At 43.2% G+C, this 22,588-nt stretch overlaps 1 protein-coding gene across 2 annotated transcripts in view; it reads right to left on the reverse strand.

Annotated features, from left to right (window-relative positions):
- Positions 1-22,588, reverse strand: part of IFT56 (intraflagellar transport 56) — an 872,526-nt gene that overhangs the window by 482,263 nt on the left and 367,675 nt on the right. For both annotated transcript variants that reach the window (XM_077452501.1, XM_077452500.1), the window contains exon 9: positions 2,393-2,495. In XM_077452501.1, coding sequence (XP_077308627.1) covers positions 2,393-2,495 — 103 coding nt within the window. The remainder of the gene's footprint in view (positions 1-2,392; positions 2,496-22,588) is intronic.

Genomic DNA, 22,588 nt, shown 5'->3' on the forward strand with positions numbered 1-22,588 from the left:
TATTTTTTGTGACCAAAACAAAGTGGCACATAATTGTGAAGTGGAAGGAAAACGATAAATGGTTTTCAATTTTTTTACAAATAAATATCTGAAAACTGTGGCATGCATTTGTATTCAGCCCTCTTTACTCTGATACCCCCAACTAAAATCTAGTGGAACCAATTGCCTCCAGAAGTCACCTAATTCGTAAATAGAGTCCACCTGTGAGTATTTTAATCTCCAAATAAATACAGATGTTCTGTGAAACCCTCAGAGGTTTGTTGGAGAACCTTAGTAAACAAACCGCATCATGAAGGCCAAGTAACACACCAGACAGGTCAGGGATAAAGTTGTGGAGAAGTTCAAAGCAGGATTAGGTTAAAGGAAAAATATCCCAAGCTTTGAACATCTTACGGAGCACTGTTCAATCCATTATCCGAAAAAGGAAAGAGTATGGCACAACTGCAAACCTACCAAGACATGTCCGTCAACCTAAACTGACAGGCCGAGCAAGAAGAGCATTAATCGGAGAAGCAGCTAAGAGGTCCAGATAACTCTGGAGGAGCTGCAGAGATACACAGCTCAGGTGGGGGAATCCATTTGTCGCACACTCCACAAATCTGGCCTTTATGAAAGAATGGCAAGAAGAAAGCTATTGTTGTAAGAATGCCATAAGAAGTCCAGTTTGCAGTTTGGGAGAAGCCATGTGGGGGACACAGAATATGTGGAAGAAGTTGCTCTGGTCTGATGAGTCCAAAATGCTATGTGGGGTGGAAAACTAACACTGCACATCACCCTGAACACATGGTGAAACATGGTGACGGCAGCATCATGTTGTGCAGATGCTTTTCTTCAGCAGGGAAAGGGAAGCTGGTCAGAGTTGATGGATGGAGCCAAATAAAGGGCATTCTTAGAAGAAAACTTGTTAAAGTCTGCAAAAGATTTGAAACTGGTGGGGAGATTCACCTTTTAGCAGGATAAGGACCCTAAACATACAGCCAGAGCTACAATGGAATGTTTTAGATGAAAAAAATATTAATTTGTTAGAAATTACCAGTCAAAGTCCAGACCTAAATCCAATTGAGAATTTGTGGCAAGACTTAAAAATTGCTGTTCACAGATGTTCTTCATCCAGTCTGACAGAGCTTGAGTGATTTTGCAAAAATGTTGTGATCTAGATTTGCAAAACTAGATATACACACAAAAAGACTTGCAGCAAAAAGGTGGTTCTACAAAGTATTAACTCAGGGGTGTCAAATACAAATGCACACCACACTTTTCAGATATTTCTGTGTAAAAAAAATTGAAAACCATTTATCATTTTACTTCCATTTCAAAATTATGTGCCACTGTGTTTTGGTCTATCACATAAAATCCCAATAAAATAAATTTTTTGGTTGCAACATGACAAAATATGGAAAATGTCAAGGGGTATGAATACTTTTTCAAGACACTGTATATATAATTGTGCTTTGAAAAATGGTCTATGTGCAGTCAAAATACTGGTTGGCAATATCATTTTCACTGATGTCTAAATAAAGGACAATTCCTCTACAAAACAGGTGTACTAGTGGAAATGTCTATTGCCTCTCACTCCACCATTCACACAGTGTTTTCAGTAGCAAGTTAAGTAGGGAAAACTAGGTGGAACACTGCAGGCCTCACACGCCACTCTGCTCATTTTGAATGACTCGTAAAATGCACAGTGCAGTGTGGTGTAAACACTGTCGTTTTACCACAGATAGTGGTATCTGCTTTTCTTTTGAAATCAGCTTTTAAGTAGTAGTGTTCAAATCAGTCTATATGTCTGTGTATCCCTTGTGTCCTAGGCTTTACATAGGGCCTATAATTTTGACAAAATTAAACCAGGTTGATGTCAAAATTAAACCATTCTCATTTATGTGATGACCTTGTCATTTAACAGTTAAATCACATGGGTGGGGCTTAACCTAGATTTGGGCAGACGTTAAGAACCCATGCATAGGCCGGGTCAAGTCTGGAACTGCTATTTACAGACACATTTTAAAACAAACAGCTGCGTGCATACAGTGCTGTTACCTTAGAAACATTTTTGGCTATGTTTAATTTATGCCCATAATTAAAGATGTAAAAAATTTACAACTAATTATTCTACCATTAAAATTTTTTGTTCTTTGTGCCCACAAAATAAAGCACATTTCATGTTTTAATACTTGGTGTACTGAAACTAAAGTGGCGCAATAGTTACACCATTAGGATGTGCTGTGCATGCTACTTTATCTGTTTTAAAGATTCCACAGTTTAGATTAGCTAATTTTTCTCTTATACTTTTACCAGTGTCCTGTTCTGACCATTTCGTGCCAATGCCTATTCCAAAGACCAAAAGGTACTTGAATTTCGTTATTTGTGTATACAGTTTAAAGATCAAAATTACCTTGCCGAAGGTAGTAAATCACCAAATTTAAGCGAGCCTCGGGGATAACATCTACCAGGGGTGGTAGTACCTGCAAAGCTCCTTCACCAGCTCGGAACACCACCTACAAATATACAGGTTATTAGCATATGAATATGATTAGCATACAAACAAGGGTAAAGCCACACAATAGTTTTTAAAGCTGAACTCCAGATACTGTACATACCTCCTGCTCCAAAAAAAATGGCACCTCCTGCTCCAAAAAATCTTTGTGGCAGCAGCAGCCCATAAGAGGGGTTTGCAGGCAAAACTATGTAATTTCCTAAATGACATAAAGCTAATACTAAATATTTCAAGAAGTGCATTCCTACAGTGCTTTGCAAACATATTCATCCCCCTTGGCATTTTTTGTGTTTTGTTGCCTCATAAACTGGAATTAACATGGATTGTTTGAGGATTTGCATCATTTAATTTACAGAACATGCCCACAACTTTGAAGACTTTTTTTTTTATTGTGAAGCAAAAAAATAGGACAAAATAACAGAAAAAATAAATGTGTATACCTATTCACTCCCCTAAAGTCAATACTTTGTAGAGCCACCTTTTGCTCCAAGTCGCTTTGGATAAGTCTCTATGAGCTTGCCACATCTTACCATTGGGAATTTTGCCCATTCCTCCTTGCAAAACTGCTCCAGCTAATTCAAGTTAGATGGTTTGTGCTTGTGAACAGCAATATTTAAATCTGATCACCGATTTTCTATTGGATTGAAGTCTGGGCTTTGACTAGCCATTCCAACACATTTACATGTTTCCCCCTTAAACCACTTAAGTGTTGCTTTAGCAGTGTGTTTGGGGTCATTGTCCTGCTGGAAGGTGACCCTCCGTCCTAGCCTCAAATCACACACGGAGTGGTACTGGTTTTGCTCAGGAATATCCCTGTATTTAGCACCATCCATTTTTCCCTCAACTCTGACCAGCTTCCCAGTCCTTACTGTTGAAAAACATTCTCACAGCATGATGCTGCCACCACCATGTTTCACTGTGGGGATGGTGTTCTTTGGGTGATGTGTAGGGTTTGTGCCATAGTGTTTTGTTTGATGGCCAAAAAGTAAAATTTTAGTCTCATCGGACCAGAGCACCTTTCTCCATACATTTTGGGAGTCTCCCACATGCCTTTTCGCAAACTCAAAACGTGGCATTTTGTTTTTTGCTGAAAGTAATGGCTTTCTTCCGGCCACTCTGCCATAAAGCCCAACTCTATGGAGCGTATGGCTTATTGTCGTCCTATGTACAGATACTTCAGTCTTTGCTGTGGAACTCTGCAGCTCCTCCAGGGTTACCTTAGGTCTCTGTGCTGCCTCTCTGATTAATGCCCTCCTTGCCCAGTCTTGGGTTTTGGTGTGTGACCATCTCTTGGCAGGTTTGCTGTTGTGCCACGTTCTTTCCATTTGGTTATGATAGATTTGATGGTGCTCCTAGGCATCATCAAAGATTTGGATTTTTTTATAACCTAATCCTGACTTGTGCTTCTCAACAACATTTTCCCTTACTTGTTTGGAGAGTTTCTTGGTTTTCATGGGTGTATATATGTAATAACAGATCATGTGAAACTTAGATTGCACACAGGTGGATATCATTTCACTAATTATGTGACTTCTGAAGGTAATTGGTTGCACCAGAGCTTTTTATGGGCTTCATAACAAAGGCGGTGAACACATACGCACATGCCAATTATAATTTTTTTTATTTTTTCTGAAAAATGGTTTTATATACTGTATATATTTTTCAAATTTTACTTCACCAACTTAGACTATTGTGTTCTGATCCATCACATATAATTTAGATTTAAAAAAAAATTGAACTAAAGGCTGTAATGTAACAAAATAGGTAAAAAGCCAACGGGGTGAATACTTTTGCAAGGCACTGTACATACAGTAGGTAGGGAGGTTTTTGAAATTAAAGATGCTGTGGGCAGATGTGTGGGTGGTGACAGAGGAGCAGAGAAATTCCCTGTCATTGCTGGCACATATAGCCAACAGCATCCCTTTGCCTCACTTTGGAATTTCTGAAACAAGTCTAGTAAGATCCTCTAAAGTTGGGACTTGACGAATGTTATTCGAAAGTACACATGTACTTCAAAATTTAGTTTGCTTTTAAAATTTGGTTTTGGTATGGATGGAATTTCCCATATGAAAACATAAGCTGTTCGAAATCTGTTTGTCTGAGAAAAAAATTTCATCCTGCCCCTTCAAATTTTCTCATCACTACCGTAAAGAACGAACGTAGATTTGGCCCCACTAACCATTAGAAAAAAATATATAAACATTACCAAAATATTTTTAAATTAAATTTGGCTAGGGTATGGCCAGATTTACACAGCACTCTTCATGACAGCTGCTCTTATTTTTTTTTTTTTTTCCAAATATAAATTTTATTAATTTTCAAACAATGCCCAACATGGGCATGGACATGTAATACAACATAGAAGTGGGACACAAAGCAGCTGCTCTTATTTATTTACATAAGCTAAAAGGCTAAATAAGTCCCTCTCCTCTGCTGGGACTGATCACGGTAGTCAGCAAAGATTCTGTGCTCCCTGTCTGTGTGAAGGCTTAAAAAGAGAAGTAAAAAGCTTTTTTTTTTCCGGAATTGTACTTGCCTCAGTGGATGCAGCATTGGTCCAATTATGCAAAAAAAGCCGCGCTTAAGGGATAGGCCACAATCAAACAGTGATATATATGAATATTTATGTACCCCCAGATCCTTTTTCTCTTAATAGTTTGTTATTAATTTCGCAAAATATAGAAATTTAATTGTTTTTATGAGGTTGCTGCCTCCCTGAAAACCACAGGCTGCATTAAACAACCTGGGCTTGAAAATTAAATGATTGTTGTGGGCTGCTGGCGCTACCTCAGGCTGGTGTTAAATCCGAACCTGCCTTAACCATTTATTATCCCTAAAGCCTATATATATATATTGCACCCGTGTTTAATATTGTATCCCTATTATTGTGATTATACCAAAAAAGGTTTTTTCTTATATCCTTAATCCAACCAAATGTGACTATACGCCACTTATGTTAAGATAAAGATAGATAAATTCACTGGGTTCATCACTTATTTCAATAAAGAGCTGAAAACAAAAACCATAACCAAAACACAAAAAATCAAAAAGAACCGAATAATATTCAAACTATTCTGTGATGGTGAAAAAAATCCCCATGTATGGGAAGTATAACACCTATACCTCCACTGCACGTGCACAATCCTTGTGCTAATTGTTATTTATACTGTAGAGGCCCCCAAGCCTTAATAACTAGATTTGTGTGTACCACCAAAAGAAATCATAAAAAATGCAACCTTATTCAAAACGAAAAAAATTATAAACAAAAAACAGAAAATGTGTAAAAATAAATGTGAATAGAAACATGTAAAAAAATCATATATATAGTAAAGATAGTCTTTCTTCAGGTATTCCCAGATGTACAATTATTTTGCTTCAAGTAACAGAAAGGTGACTTTTGTGATTATGCCTGCTTATTGGTGACTTCCGTGCTCTTTCCCCCTCAAGGGTCCCCACTCACCGAATCCACGCACCCCCTAGGGGGTTACACGCCTGTAATCTGTGTTCCACTTTATTGAGGATCCCACTGCTTGGCTCTGTCTTCAACAGGTCCTCTCCAGGCTTTTTAAAGGAGATGGGAGAAAAACTCTTTTGTCCGCCAGTAGTTCCTCAAAATGAAAAAAATCCACTCATGGTGTAGTATTTTGGTTTACTAAATACTTAAGTTGGGGGGAAGGGGAGCAACCTAAAAAAACTTCTTTGGTTTAACCACTTGCTTACTGGGCACTTAAACACCATTCTGCCCAGACCAATTTTCAGCTTTCGGTGCTCTCACAATTTGAATGACAATTACTCAGTCATGCAACACTGTACCCAAATGAATTTTTTGTCCTTTTTTTCCCACAAATAGAGCTTTCTTTTGGTGGTATTTGATCACCTCTGGGGTTTTTATTTTTTGCGCTATAAATGAAAAAAGACCGAAAATTTTGAAAAAAAACGCATATTTCTTTGTTTCTGTGACAAAATTATGCAAATTATTAATTTTTCTTCATAAATTTTGGTCACAATTTATACCGCTACATATCTTTGGTAAAAATAACCCAAATTAGTGGATATTATTTGGTCTTTGTGAAAGTTAGAGCGTCTACAAGCTGTGGTGCGAATCGCACAAAATTGATCACATCTGATGTACTGGTGGCCTATCTCGCTTCTTGTGACCCGAACAAGTCAGAAAAGTACAAATACCCCCCAAATGACCACTTTTTGGAAAGTAGACATTCCAAGGTATTTAGTAAGAGGCATGGTGAGCTTTTTGATGTTGTCATTTTTTTCCCACAATTCTTTGCAAAATGAAGATTTTTCATTTTTTTTATTTTTCTCCACAAAATTGTCATTGTAATAGGTTATTTCTCTCACGTGGCATGTGTATACCACAAATGACACCCCCCAAAAAATTCTGCTACTCCTCCTGAATATTACAATACCACATGTGTGGGACTTTTTCACAGCCTGGCCACATAGAGAGGCCCAACATGCAGGGAGCGCCATCACGTGTTCTAGAAGCATAAATTACACATCTAACTTGTTGACTATTTATTACACTTTTGAAATACCAGGACAATGACACGTGACACTGATGACAGATGGCACTGATACGTGGCAATGATGACACTTATACGTGGCACTGATGACACGTGGCACTGATGACCGATGGCACTAATATGTGGCACTGATGACACGTGGCACTAATACGTGGCACTGATGACACGTGGCACTAATACGTGGCACTGATGGCACGTGGCACTAATACGTGGCACTGATGACACGTGGCACTAATACGTGGCACTAATACGTGCCACCGGTGACAGATGGCACTAATACGTGGCACTAATACGTGGCACTGATGGCACGTGGCACTAATACGTGGCACTGATGACACGTGGCACTAATACGTGGCACTAATACGTGCCACCGGTGACAGATGGCACTAATACGTGGCACCAATGACGCGTGACACTGATGACAGATGGCACTGATAAGTGGCATTGATGACACGTGACACTGACAACAGATGGCACGTGACACTGACAGGTGGCACTGATGACAAATGGCACTGATACATGGCACTGATGACAGATGGCACTATGTGGCACTGACACGTGGCACTGACGGCATGTGGCACTGACGACACGTGGCACTGGGGGCAGGTGGCACTGGGGTGGATGGCACTGGGGTGGATGGCACTGGGGGCAGGTAGCACTGGGGTGGATGGCACTGGGGGCAGGTAGCACTGGGGTGGATGGCACTGGGGGCAGGTAGCACTGGGGCGGATGGCACTGGGGCGGATGGCACTGGGGCAGATGGCACTGGGGCGGATGGCACTGCTGGGGGTGGATGGCACTGCTGGGGGTGGATGGCACTGCTGGGGGTGGATGGCACTGCTAGGGGAGGATGGCACTGCTAGGGGAGGATGGCACTGCTAGGGGAGGATGGCACTTTATTTTATTTTTTTACTTTTTTTTCTTTCACAGGCAGAACGGCTGCCGCTGCAGCCGTTCATCTCTCCCCTCTCGCACTGTCTGTGCGAGGAAGGAGAGCGGCGCTGAGAGATGATCTCATATGTAAACATATGAGATCATCTCCCATTGGATACGCCGATCACGCTGTAAACGGCCGCTGTGATTGGCCGTTTACAGCGATCTGTGTTTGCCTGTCCCCGGGGGACACGGCGAACACAGAACTTCCGCGATGCGCGCCCGCGGCGGCGCGCATTGCGGAAGTAAACATCACGCCGTCCAGGGACGGCAACCCGGACGAAGGCGCCTGCTCTACTGCCGTCATTCGGCCATAGGGCGGGCGCGAGGAGGTTAAAAAAGTTTTTTTTTTATAAATATGTATATATGGTGGGAGACTGGTAGCCACTTAAAACATGCTTTATTGCAAAAAAATATGCCAAAAAAGTTTCTGCACAACACTTTGTACAAAAAAATTAGATTTTCCACAAAATTGCAATCTATAACAGTTGCACTGCAAATCTGAATTTTTTTTTATATATATAGCGGTCATACACTTCAGAAAATATATAAAAAATCAAAAAAAATAGTAATAATAAAAATATATAAAAAAATTTATAAAAAAGCAACAATACAGTCCTTCTTTATGTAATTATGTATAGCAGCGCTGTGCTCAGTCATATGAGGCCTATACCCCTAAGTATACACCCTCCTTCTATGGTGGGGAGCTCTAATCTCTCTTTAGGGGGTACCGTTTTCCAGGCTCTATAAGGCTACTCATATGCTGAATAAAGAATAAAAAATTATTATTGTTTAGCTTTAAATGTTTGGCATCTTTGCACAGACATAAGCAGCAAAATGCAAAGACCACAATGCAAAAACAACACTCCGGTTTTGCGGAATCCCTCTGAGCGAGCGGCGTGCGCTCCAGCTGCGCTCCAACGGGTCAGGCGCACCGGAAGTGACGTGGTGTGCGTAATGGCGCTGATTATTTATTACGCTCATTACGCACACCACGTCACTTCCGGTGCGCCTGACCCGTTGGAGCGCAGCTGGAGCGCACACGCTGCTCGCTCAGAGGGATTCCGCAAACCGGAGTGTTGTTTTTGCATTGTGGTCTTTGCATTTTGCTGCTTATGTCTGTGCAAAGATGCCAAACATTTAAAGCTAAACAATAATAATTTTTTATTCTTTATTCAGCATATGAGTAGCCTTATAGAGCCTGGAAAACGGTACCCCCTAAAGAGAGATTAGAGCTCCCCACCATAGAAGGAGGGTGTATACTTAGGGGTATAGGCCTCATATGACTGAGCACAGCGCTGCTATACATAATTATATAAAGAAGGACTGTATTGTTGCTTTTTTATACAATTTTTTATATATTTTTATTATTACTATTTTTTTTGATTTTTTATATATTTTCTGAAGTGTATGACCGCTATATATATAAAAAATAACTCAGATTTGCAGTGCAACTGTTATAGATTGCAATTTTGTGGAAAATCTAATTTTTTTGTACAAAGTGTTGTGCAGAAACTTTTTTGGCATATGGAAAAGTTTAAGATTTTTTTTGCAATAAAGCATGTTTTAAGTGGCTACAAGTCTCCCACCATATATACATATTTATAAAGAAAACCTTTTTTAAACCAAATAAGTTTTTTGCAGCTTGCTCCCCTTCCCCCCAACTTAAGTATTTAGTAAACCAAAATACTACACCATGAGTGGATTTTTTTCATTTTGAGGAACTACTGGCGGACAAAAGAGTTTTTCTCCCATCTCCTTTAAAAAGCCTGGAGAGGACCTGTTGAAGACAGAGCCAAGCAGTGGGATCCTCAAAGTGGAACACAGATTACAGGCGTGTAACCCCCTAGGGGGTGCGTGGATTCGGTGAGTGGGGACCCTTGAGGGGGAAAGAGCACGGAAGTCACCAATAAGCAGGCATAATCACAAAAGTCACCTTTCTGTTACTTGAAGCAAAATAATTGTACATCTGGGAATACCTGAAGAAAGACTATCTTTGGACTATATATATGATTTTTTTACATGTTTCTATTCACATTTATTTTTACACATTTTCTGTTTTTTGTTTATAATTTTTTTCGTTTTGAATAAGGTTGCATTTTTTATGATTTCTTTTGGTGGTACACACAAATCTAGTTATTAAGGCTTGGGGGCCTCTACAGTATAAATAACAATTAGCACAAGGATTGTGCACGTGCAGTGGAGGTATAGGTGTTATACTTCCCATACATGGGGATTTTTTTCATAGTTTGAATATTATTCGGTTCTTTTTGATTTTTTGTGTTTTGGTTATGGTTTTTGTTTTCAGCTCTTTATTGAAATAAGTGATGAACCCAGTGAATTTATCTATGGTAATTAACATAAGTGGTGTATAGTCACATTTGGTTGGATTAAGGATATAAGAAAAAACCTTTTTTGGTATAATCACAATAATAGGGATACAATATTAAACACGGGTGCAATATATATATATATATATATATATATATATATATATATAGGCTTTAGGGATAATAAATGGTTAAGGCAGGTTCGGATTTAACACCAGCCTGAGGTAGCGCCAGCAGCCCACAACAATCATTTAGCATTGGTCCAATGCTGCATCTGTCCCCCGGCGACTCTGCACTGAGACCCGAGCGATAGAACATCGCTGATCGCTTGGTTTTCAGAGCTCCGTGAGCAGAGAGCTGCAGACTGTCAGTCACAGCTCTCTGCTCTTCTTCCTGCTCGCTCATTGGAGCACTGTGCTGTGGAGGGGCAGGGCCAGCCAGCTCAGTCTCTCAGCACCTCACTGAGGGGCTGAGTCGCGTATCAGTCCAGATTCAGACTTTGTCGCAATGACACAGTGCCTGGACTGAAATCCATGATGTCAGCAGAGAGCGGACTTCAGCCCACTCTCTGCTGAAAACAGGTCACAGAAGTGCAAAACAAATTGCACTCCTGTGATCCATAGGAGATGTACAGCCAAACAAACTTTGGCTGGACTTCTCCTTTAAGGTACATTGCAGACAGATACTCCTAAAACCATTTCTCTCAGTGGTTTGACAAGCTGTATCTGATTGATGTGGTTGGAAAAATTTATGTTTGCAACACGTTACATTTTGTTTATATTTATAACTGATAGATTATATTTTGATATATTAATTTGAATGCAAAAGTGTGGAACAATACTGTGTGCCATTTAATATTTTCATGGCCGGATAAAGAGCATCCTGGCCATGGTGCTGAGGATTTTGGTGAGCATTTTTATGGAAATAAAATGAAAATTTTTGTTAAAACAAATCAATATAGATATGATATATAGTATACACGATATAGAGGTAGATGCAACATGTGCAGGTTGTGCTGCAAATGGCCGGAAACAACCTATTTCTGTCTCCTATGCTCCTTTGTTGTTAGCCTTCTACACAGGCTTCTGATGGAAAATCGTAGTGTTTTTTTTTTACATACATTAATTGGCCAGGCACGATCCACTGTGGTCATCATTGGGAAACCCGCCTTGAGAAATGCCATGCAATAATTGCCGGAAGGGAATGTAAATAGCAAATGGCTCAAAAGAGGTTGCAGGAAATCTGTAGCTTTTTTGTGCGCAGAGCACACAAAATGTACTCCTGTTAGTCTATTTACTCTAATATACACTGCAGCATATTGCACATCTTTATTGATCTATAATGTGAATTGTAACATATAGACGTGTGCCCCATCCTCAGCTCTTTCACGATACCCCTTACCCACCCCCACTCCAGCTCCCCATTATGAATCAGTCTTTGCCTCGATGGCGCTCCCCAGGTCCCCCAGGTATGTAGTAGTGGCGTGCATGAAGGCATGAATCACCAGGCCACACCCCCTTCTAGCTGTATATTTGCATAATTAATCATATGGCTGTTCCTAGTTCAGTAGAGCTGCTGATTGCTGCAGTTCTATAACAAGGTAGAACAAGGTAGAAAGGGGCCCAGCAGAGCGCACTGCAACTGGATCAGATCAGAGATGGTACATGTGTCATATAGGCTTCTGTAGGATCCCTGCATTGGCATACACATGGTACACCTTGAGTTGAGGTGGAAGGGTCCAGCTTCACAGGAAGTTGAATACCAGGCTTCCATAAGGACGATCCCTTTGGCGCACATTATTAATCACACCACCCAGCCCAGGCAGTACGCGTGGAATGCAGGGCTGGTCAGTGGGAGTCTCTTTCCGTCAGCCCATTGCTTTCCATGCATGGTCTGTTCTTTTTAGGCAGCTGGGCCTATTATAGGGTAGGGGCCTTAGGCTGCAGCTCCAATAGCCCCTACATTAATTTGGCCCTGACTATTTTAGATGATGATGAATTTCCTGGACTTAAAAATTATTAGAAATCGCTATAGGTATGGCCACTTTTAGATTCACACTCCACTGTTTTGCAAGTCTAAAGGTGGCCATACTACGTGTATGGCCACCTTTAGACTTACTCTCCACCCAAGCTGGGCACAGAAGAGCAGGACTGGGCAGGGATAGGCAGAGCAGAGTAAAGTAGAGGCATTGCTGGGCAGCCAGAGGCAGTATGAAAGCATAGGCTTCCATTACTTCAGCAGTAAAATTGAATAGTGTACTATATTCCACACAAATGAATCCACCACTCTGTTCCTTAAACTCAACTAACCAAAGTTGTATATTCTACTTGAAATATCAACAGGAATGACTGTATGTACCAAAGCATAAACCTTTTTGTGGTACTACAAACCCCCTCTTATCAAATCAAAAAACAAATAAAAAATGACAGTATTTTTTCTCACATTCCAAATTGTGCAAAGTCTACTTGTAAAAAAATGTGGCCAAACTTGTTTCGCCCATATCACCCTCTATTGAGGTTAGACTGACACCTCTCTTTCTGCTCTCCAATAGCAAGTAAAAATGAGGTTAATAAAAACAGGGAAGGTACCAGGGAATAGTATATTTCCACTTTTTTCTATCTATAGCAGTGACAATATTTTTATTTATTCTGTAGACTATCCTCCTGAAGAAGCGGTTTGCCGCGAAACCGGTAGAGGAAACGTTTCTATACCCCTCTTCAATGGAAACCTTACGGGGCTACCTGTGTGTAGTTTATTAAATTGTGTTGTATATGATTTTAACAATATGGAAGCTTTGATGGATTCAATTTTTTTTTGCTCTTTTTAAATTATTTGTAATTTTTTATAACAAAGTCTTCTATGAATTATTTATTTAGTACCGCAATAGTCCCCTTAACAAACATTTTTGGGTGTGGATATCAAGGGAGCAGCCTCAGCAACTGCCCCAATATCCTTAGAATTCCCAATTCTTGACTATAGCAGTGATGGCGAACCTTGGCATCCCAGATGTTTTGGAACTACATTTCCCCAAGATGCTTAACTACACTGCAGAGTGCATGAGCATCAAGAGAAATGTAGTTCCAAAACATCTGGGGTGCCAAGGTTCACTGTCACTGATCTATAGGATGGATAAGCTTTGTGTTTTAGTGGCCTGTGGAATGGGGATATTGCGTTGTCCATACGCAAAAAAAGGGGGAGGGTGTGGTTTGGGGGTGCGTGTTCAAGATGGCAACTGAAGCAGATGACTAAGAGCTGAGCTGTGATGCTAGTGACCATTTTATCGAATCTTGGGACTGAGTCAACTAGACCCTCTTATCACTCTATTTTTACATGGCAGAGATGATTAGAGGCCAGCTGCCCACTGGGCGCAAAGGGCCTCCAACAACTAAAGCCGTGCACATTGCAATGGGAAAATTACACAGCAGGGAGATCCAACATGGTGACACAGAGTCCTCAGACTCTACTGCTCTTGATCAGCAGAACTTCACCGCACTTTGCAGGCAATTAACACCTGCTAGGCCTCTCTTACCTCTAAAATGGACCTCTTACAGACAGATATGGGGCTCCTTTGGTGAGACATGGATAAGTACTGTGACTAGATGGGTGAAGCTAAGCACCGAATTGGGGATCCAGAGGATTCTATATGAAGGAATACTACTGCCGCACACATCCTCCAACAGAAGGTGAAAGAGCTAAAATACAAAGCTAACAATGCAGAAAAAAGGGGGGATAACATTACGCTAAACCTGAAAAATGGGGGTGATATAGAAAATAAAATAGTTTTCTGTAGCAGCTAACAATCAAACAAAGCCATACAGATATAATCAAAAAATGTGTAGCACTGAGGCATGTAATAGCCATATGAAATAATGGATAAAAATCCCAAAACAAACAATAATGCGCATGAGACATTACTGTGGATTTCCATCCGGATTTAAATCTTCCAGGCAGACTCTTTACCAGTTTTACACTGGCCACTGGACTTTTATTTGCACATTGCACATTGTTTATTTTGGGATTTTTATCCATTATTTCATATGGCTATTACATGCCTCAGCGCTACACATTTTTTGTTTATAACGATGCAGAAAACCTTCGGATTGTCAGCATGCCCAGAGGGACGCTAAGAGGCCTATAGACAACCTCTGAAACAAATGGAAGCACACACGAGTTACCCATACCAAGGCCGATCCCAACAAGAGTGCCATGAGACTTTAGAAAAAACACAAGAATTATTTGATGAGAGGATTTTGAAATTTGCAGACATCCACCCAGCCCACCTCTTGCAATAACCTCACCCAGGGAGTACCCTTCAAATGAGCAGAGGTCTGCAGAGCCGTATGTCTGTCAAGAGTGGGGTTTAGACAACAGTTAAAAATCTCCAACTATAAGTAACGGGAGAGCTGGCTTCCCAGCCAAGAAGAACATTGGAAGCCATAGCAAAAGGTGGAAGAAAAAAAAAAAAATATATATATATATATACATATACAGGCCAATATGCATTGCAAAACATCTATATGGCAGTGTAAAAATACAAAGCGTCCTTTAGAGTCTACTACCAACATCGTATTCCTGGAAGTTTAATGAGACAACACTGGGTATGATTAGGTAAATACATTTCTTGAAAGCAAAATATGGCAGGGTGAAACTTAGTTAGACACGAGAAAATCATGGTACGTTTAAGGGGAGTGTGGATAGCCCTAATGTTCCAAGACACCACTGGAACCTTTGTCATGGAGGACTGTAGGTTTATGAAGAAGGCAGTAGCACATTAGATGATATATTCAGGCAGTATGTAGACCATTGTGGGAACAGCATCCCCCAACACAGGTAGTGTAGTAATGCAGAAAGCATTTACGGCTAGCAAATCCTAGATGGCATAGAACAGTGTTTCTTAACTCCAGTCCTCTAGGCGCCCCAACAGGTCATGTTTTCAGGATTTCCCTCAGATGAAATGGCTGTGGTAATTACTAAGGCAGTGAAACTGATCAAATCACCTGTGCAAATCAATGGAAATCCTGAAAACATGACCTGTTGGGGCACCTTGGGGACTGGAGTTGAGAAACACTGGCATAGAGCATCCATTCAAGTTAGGAAAGACTGTCAGCAATGCAAGGCAACGTAAAGACACAACTGTGTCATCCCTTAATAGGGAATCTCTAATAGAGCTAGTAAAAAAAGGGAAAAAATCCAAACCAGAACAAAAAAGAAAAGGGAACAAGCAGGTGTAGTAGCTGCCAACAGGGCAGCCCAGGTTTCTAGAAAAAGCATCCAAATACATGTAGATGATCAGTTTGCTACTGCAAACTGTAGCTCACAGCTTGGACTGCATAGTTATGTCTCCCAGCCAGAGAACAACAGAGAAATGTCACAGATCAGCTGCGGAGCTGATCTGTGTTGCACCTTTACTGCTGTAGGCCGGCTGCCACCTGTAGTTCCACTAGCTTGTGTTCAGATCTGCTGCACTCTGCAGCTATGGGTGTCGCGGGCTCCACCTGTTGCTTAATATAGGATTCCTTCCTGCTACTTCCTGTCCAGCCCCTCATGTGCTTCTCTGTTTAAATCCCTCTCAGACCAACTCCGGTTGCTTGAGCAACATTTGTTTCTGAGCTCCCTTCGTGTAACCTGCCTTAACCTGACCTCTCGTGAACTGATCTCTTGTGTACCGACTCGACTTGTTCTGATTACGTTGTATGCAGCCCGCCCTGACCTTGGCTCGCTATCCGGCTTTCCTTTGCTTCATCCATCCATCCTTGTCTGACAGTGTCTTCTGGTACATCCCTAGTGAGCAGGGTGAACCCGGGGGTCGTGACCTGGGGTCAGCATGCAGCTAAGCCCAAAACCTCGTAAGGGGGTCCCTGGCAGAATACCAGCTGGTCCTTAGACATCATGCCCTGGGGGATCCTGTGTCACCTGCTGCCTGTGGGCTCACTGTAAGTAGTACCGTGACAAGAAAGGCATACTAAAAATCAGAATGAAGCGCAGGTTACTGCCAAAACAGGGAAGGGACATTTTAAGGATCAATCACTGTCATTAGCATGTTGGTGGCGGAGGGCTTGCTCATTGCAATCGAGCCAGGTTGAAGCCTCCTTTGCAGATTCGAAGAAATGTGCCTGACCTCTCGCCATGACCTATAGCTTTGCCAGATACAGTATTGCATAGGATAATTGTAGATGCCTTTTTAACCTCAGTAAACTTGGCTTTGTGGCATTGCACCTCCACAGAGAAAACCGGATAAGAGGACACTCTAGCGTCGCTAAACCGTATGTTGACACAAACCAACGTTGATGCCTCCCGTCTCGACAGTGAAGTATTTGTGCTAGTACAGGCCTGGAGGGACCTCCTGTCTGAGGTGGACAAGCTGGTGTGTGGTGGGCCCTATCAAAAGTGAAAAATTGTGAAAATGCATCTTTAATGAATAGCTTCATGAGCCAATTTTCTTTTAAGACTGTGGGGTCCTTCTCTTCAGCTTTTTTATGTAGGCTCACTATACAAATATTAATTTGACGGCAGCTGATCTTCAATGTCACTTACACAACTTTCTGCCACTGTTATCCTCTCTCTGATCTTCTGTAGGTCTTGTCGCAGTAGGGACACTTCCTCCCTCAGTCCCCCAAATTGATCTTTAACCACTACAGATCCGCGCTATTGCCAAATGACGGCAACAGCGCGGACCTACATTTCCGGGACGACGTCTATTGACGTCGTCCCGGATACGAGCGGCCTGCGCGCCCCCTGAGGGGCGCGCGCGGCGCGCTCTGTGATCGGCGAGTCCGTGAGACTCGCCTGATCACCGATCCGTGCAAGGGGTCGATCCCGACCCCTTATCACGTGATCAGCTGTCAGCCAATGACAGCTGATCATGTGATAGAACGGAGCCGGTAATCGGCTATTATTCCTCCTCGCGCTGACAGCGCGAGGAGAAAAAAAAAAAGCCGATCACCGGCGGCCGTGATCGGGACATCAGTCCTGATCACGGCCATCAATACAAGGGACCACCTGCCAGTGCCCACCTGCCTCCCGCAGTGCCATCCTGAAGTAAAATAAAACGCAAAAGTGCCCCCCGTCAGTGCCCATAGTGCCCACAGTGCCACCCACAGTGCCACCCACAGTGCCACCCCACAGTGCCACCCACAGTGCCACCCAATCTGCCTCAAAGGTGCTGCACCCCAGTGCCGCCCATCAGTGCCCAGCAGTGCCGCCCATCAGTGCCCAGCAGTGCCGCCCATCAGTGCCCAGCAGTGCCACCTATCAGAGCCACCTATCAGTGCCACCTATCAGTGCCCATCAGTCCCATCTATCTGTGGTACCTATCAGTGCCCATCCGTGCCACCCATCCGTGCCACCCATCTGTGCCACCCATCCGTGCCATCTTATGTGCCCATCTTTGCCCATCAGTGCCGCCTTATCTGTGCCCATCGGTGCTGCCTTATCTGTGCCTATTAGTGCCGCCTTAACTATGCCTATCAGTGCCCACCAGTGCAGCCCATCAGTGCCCACCAGTGCAGCCCATCAGTGCCCACCAATGCAGCCCATCAGTGCCCACCAATGCAGCCCATCAGTGCCCACCAATGCAGCCATCAGTGCCGCCTAATCAGCGCACTTCAATGAAGGAGAAAAATTACCCGTTTGCAAAATTTTATAACAAACTATTAAAACATGATTTATTTATTTTTATTTTTTTGCATCTTTTTTTGTTTGTTTAGCAAAAAATAAAACTCCGAGCTGTAACTAAATACCACCAAAAGAAAGCTCTATTTGTGGGAAAAAAATTATAAAAATTTCATTTGGGTACAGTGTTGTATGCCCGCGCAATTGTCATTCAAAGTGCATCAGCGCTGAAAGCTGAAAATTGGTCTGGGACTGAGGGGGGTTTAAGTGCCCAGTAAGCAAGTGGTTAAGGGTATTTACCAAGGTAGTACATTTATCAATTGCCTGAAAGATTTCGGCAAGCGTCTTCTGCTCGGAATCATCCTCAGGGTCAGGCAATGCAGGAGTCTACACTGTCAGCTATAGTCTTGTGACTGCTAGGAAACAACAATTCCACCAGATGCAGCAGAAGGGACATCTCTTAGCTTGGCTCTCTAAAGAACTATCTACTGGGGTCACCATAGATAGCTTACATGACGAGAATGCCATTCTCCTATCTGATCATGCAGCTATTAATGCACACTTTGCACTGTTCTATAAGACACTCTACTCCTCTGGGGTCCAATACTCCATGTCCGACCTAGACTCTTACCTTGGGGTTATTGAATTTACAACCCTAGATTTGGATCAGCAACAGTCCTCCTGTGTTTTCAGAAGTATTATTGGGCTGCAACGTGGTGACTGTTTCTTGATGGTTCTCTCAGGTGGTGGACAACCCAGCAGTCCCCCTGGAGGTTGCTCTGTTGGGCTCATACTCTGAACTCAGTAACTTTGTGTTTTGAGGCCCTAGTTCTAACCCCAATATAAAAGTTCCTATAAAGACCACTCTCTGGGTTTGGAGACAAGTCAGTAACAAACCAGGAGCCTCAGATGTATGGGCCCCATATACCACTCTCTGGGGGGATCCTAGACCTCCACACCTCCACCACTCCGGATCCATTCATCTAGGCCAACCATGGCATAAAAACACTACAAAATACTGTCTCTCAAGGACACCTACTATGGTTCGCCGAATGGGCAAACAGCCAATGTTCGGCCCAAATTCATGCTTGGGGCAAACATTGGCTGTTCGCCTGTTCAGTGAACACCCGAATTGTTGAGGTGTTAGACCGCTTGGCCCACCGAGCACCACACAATGCACTGTGCCGCACAGTGCATTGGAAGCTTTGATTGTCTGAAACAATGAAGGGTTTGCCCAGTCAGGACACAGAACACTGTCAGAGCCATGACTGGAAAAACAGTTATTTTTTGGTAACATTCTTTTCCAGGAGTCTTTAAGGACAGACACCATAGAGAGAGACAATGGCTCCTCCCCTCTCAGGAAACACTGCCTTCCAATTCAAGATTTAAACCTAGATTTAAACTCACTGTCCCGCTGGCATCTCTGTTCTTCATGAGTACCTCTGGCCAGCTGGGGAGACACAGGAATACATCATACTAACCTTTATCTTACCTGACGATCTCATGCAATGAGTTCTCATAGATAGCCAACAATTTGAGTGGGTACTGGTGCTGTCCTGAAAGACTCCTGGAAAAGGATGTTACCGGTAAGTAACTCAGTTTTTTTCCCCCATTCATCTTTCAGGACAGTCATCATAAGAAAGCACCTTATCTTAGGGTGGGACTACTGCCTGCAGCACTTTACGCCCAAAGGCCTTGTCTTTGGCTGACAGCAGATCCAACCTGTAGTGCGTCACAAACATGGCAAAACTGGACCATGTTGCAGCCCTACAGATCTACTCTGGAGAAGTACACCAGCCCACTCTGCTTGAGAAGTCACCATTGCCCTGGTGGAATGTGCCTTAATAACCTCCGGGCGCTCCAACCCCCAGACCACATAAGCCTGACTAATGGCCAACCTCAACCATCTGGTTATTGTACATCTAGAGGCTCTAGACCCTTTCCTAGCCCCTGAAAATAACATAAAAAAGAATCAGATTTCCTAAACCGTTAACGTCCAATTTATGAAAAATATCTTCCTGTTCCTGTTCCCTTACAGGACTCGAACAGAAGGTAAGTAAAATAATTTCTTAGCCTCTTTGAAACCTAGAGGCCAAATTTGGCAAAAGGTCGGATCGGTTTTAAAAATCACGAGATCCGGGAAAACCTGAAAAAAGGGTGCCCTAATAGAGAGGGCTTTGAGTTCACTCACTCTTCTTGCCGTGGTGATCGCCACCAAAAACAACGTTTTGAGGGTGACCAATTTTAACGTACAGGACCCAAACGGCTCAAAAGGTTCCCCTGTAAGGGCCTGTAAATCTAAAGAAAGATCCCACGTGGCAAAGGTGGGGATTCTGACTGGTTTCTGTCTGCCTAAGGCTTTGAAAAACGTAGCTATCCAAGGCTCTAATAAAAGGAAAATGCTCAGGAAAGATACCTGTCCTTTCAAGGTACTAATGGCTAACCCTTTGTCCGCTTCTGAAATTCCAACACTGCTACAGAACTGTGTACATCGAAGGAGCTTTCTGTGTGCCAGCTATTGAAATGTCTCCACACCTTTAGATAGATAGCTTGCGTCTCCCTTTTTCTGTAACTTAGGAGAGTCACCACTAACCGATCCAAGAAGCCCTTGCCCTTCAGCAATTCCTCCTCAGTAGCTACGCTGCGAGATTCCATCACTCCACCTGGGGAAAACAGATCGGCCCCTGAGAGAGAAGATCCTCCAGAATGAGAGTTGTGTCTTCCGACTAAAACTTTTTCAGAACTGCTGGAATCAGCATAATACCTGGAGAAACATCAGCTCTGAGCCAATGCATCCACCCCGACCGCCCTTTCCCATCTGTTCAGGGAAAAGAAAAGATGCACTTCTGTGTTCTGCCTCAAAGTGAAAAGGTCCACACAAGGTACTCTCCACTTTGGAGTGACCATCTCAAAGATGTCCTGGTTCAAATCCCAGTCGCCCTTCGTCAGCATCTTCCTGCTGAGAAAGTATGCTACCTGGTTTTGTTCCCCCTTCAAATGTACCGTCGAGAGGGATAGACCGTTCGTTTCGGCCCACCTGAGGATGGATTCAGCCAGGACCCACAAGGCCCTGCTCCTGGTACCCCCTTGCCTGTTGGTATCAGCCACTGCTGAGTTGTCCAAACTGATCCTCACGTGCTGTCCCTGGAGTTCTCTCTGAAAGGCTCTGAGTGTCAAGACTATTGCCCTCAGTTCCCTCCAATTCGTGGACTTCTTCTGCATCCTCTCTCCCCCAAGTACCATCCCAGAATCTAGGTGTGGCCCCCAACCTGTGCCGCTCGCATCGTTGTGACCATCCTGGAGACTGGTAGGACCCACTCCAGGCCCTGTGAAAGATTGAACACCTTTCTCCACCACCAAAGGGACCTCTTGACCTGACTCGGCACAGATATCAGAGAGTCCAGAGAGTCAGAGACCCTTGACTGTGGTCCCAAACCCTCAGGATAAACAGTTGTAGAAGGCGAGAGTGCAGCCCTGCCCACTGTACTGCTGGGAGTGTGAATGTTAGTAAGACATGGTTACATAGTTAGTAAGGTTGAATAAAGACAGCAGTCCATCCAGTTCAACCTGAGTGAGTGTCTACAATTGTCCCTATCCCTGTACATTGCACACTTACATCGGTCCCTACCCTCAAGGAGCCCACAATCTAAGGTCCCCATTCATATACTAGGGCCAATTTTGGACAGCAGCCAAATAACCTACCTGCATGTCTTTGGAGTGTGGGAGGAAACCGGAGTACCTGGAGGAAACCCACGCAGGCACAGGGAGAACATGCAAACTCCAAGCAGGTAGTGTCGTGGTTGGGATTTGAACCAGCATCCCTTTTTACTGCTAGGTGAGAGTGCTAACCACTACACCACTGTGCCGCCCGACATAGGTCTCAGTAAGAAAAGCTGACGGCTGCCCTGAAGCAACAACATTGCTTTGTCCCCATTCTGGATATTCTCTAAGGGAAGGAAAACCTTTTGCTTTGTTGAATCTGTTGAATCTAACACGCCCTGAAACAACAACATTGCTTTGTCCCCATTCTGGATATTCTCTAAGGGAAGGAAAACCTTTTGCTTTGTTGAATCTGTTGAATCTAAAACGTAGCCCAGGAAGGTGACCTTTTGGGATGGAACCAAACTGCATTTTTCCTGGTTCAAGAGCCACCCCAAGTTTTGTAGGATGTCTCCTGCTACCTGTAGATCCTGGGACAACTGCTACAGGGAAGAGTAGATTGTCCAAGTATTTGACTGCTGAGAGGCCTCTGAGCCGCAGGAAGGCCAAGACCTCCACCATGACTTTGGTAAAGATGCGGGGGGAAGAGGATAGCCCAAAGGGGAGTGCCCCGAACTTTAAATGGAACATCCCTTCCCTGGTTTTTACCACCAGCCTGAAAAACCTCTGGTAGCCCTCTCCGACTAAGATGTGTATAGGCGTCCTTCAAATCTATTGATGCCATGAAGCAGTTCGGGGGAAGAAACGCCTTCACCGAGTAGACAGAGTCCATCTGGAATCTCCTGTAGGTAATTGAGACATTCAGAGGCTTCAGGTTCATGATAAGCCTGAACTTTCCCAAAAATTTGCGGACCACAAAGATGTGGGAATAGAAGCCTCTGCCGGTCTTTTCTGCTGGGACTCGTACCCCCACCTCGTGTTCCTCCAACTCATGTAGGGAGGATAGAAGAGTGGACGAT

This window comes from Lithobates pipiens, unplaced genomic scaffold, assembly GCF_037356315.1.
Source record: "Lithobates pipiens isolate NorthernLeopardFrog02 unplaced genomic scaffold, aLitPip1_a1.2 Scaffold_23, whole genome shotgun sequence".
Classification (NCBI taxonomy): Eukaryota; Metazoa; Chordata; class Amphibia; order Anura; family Ranidae; genus Lithobates; species Lithobates pipiens.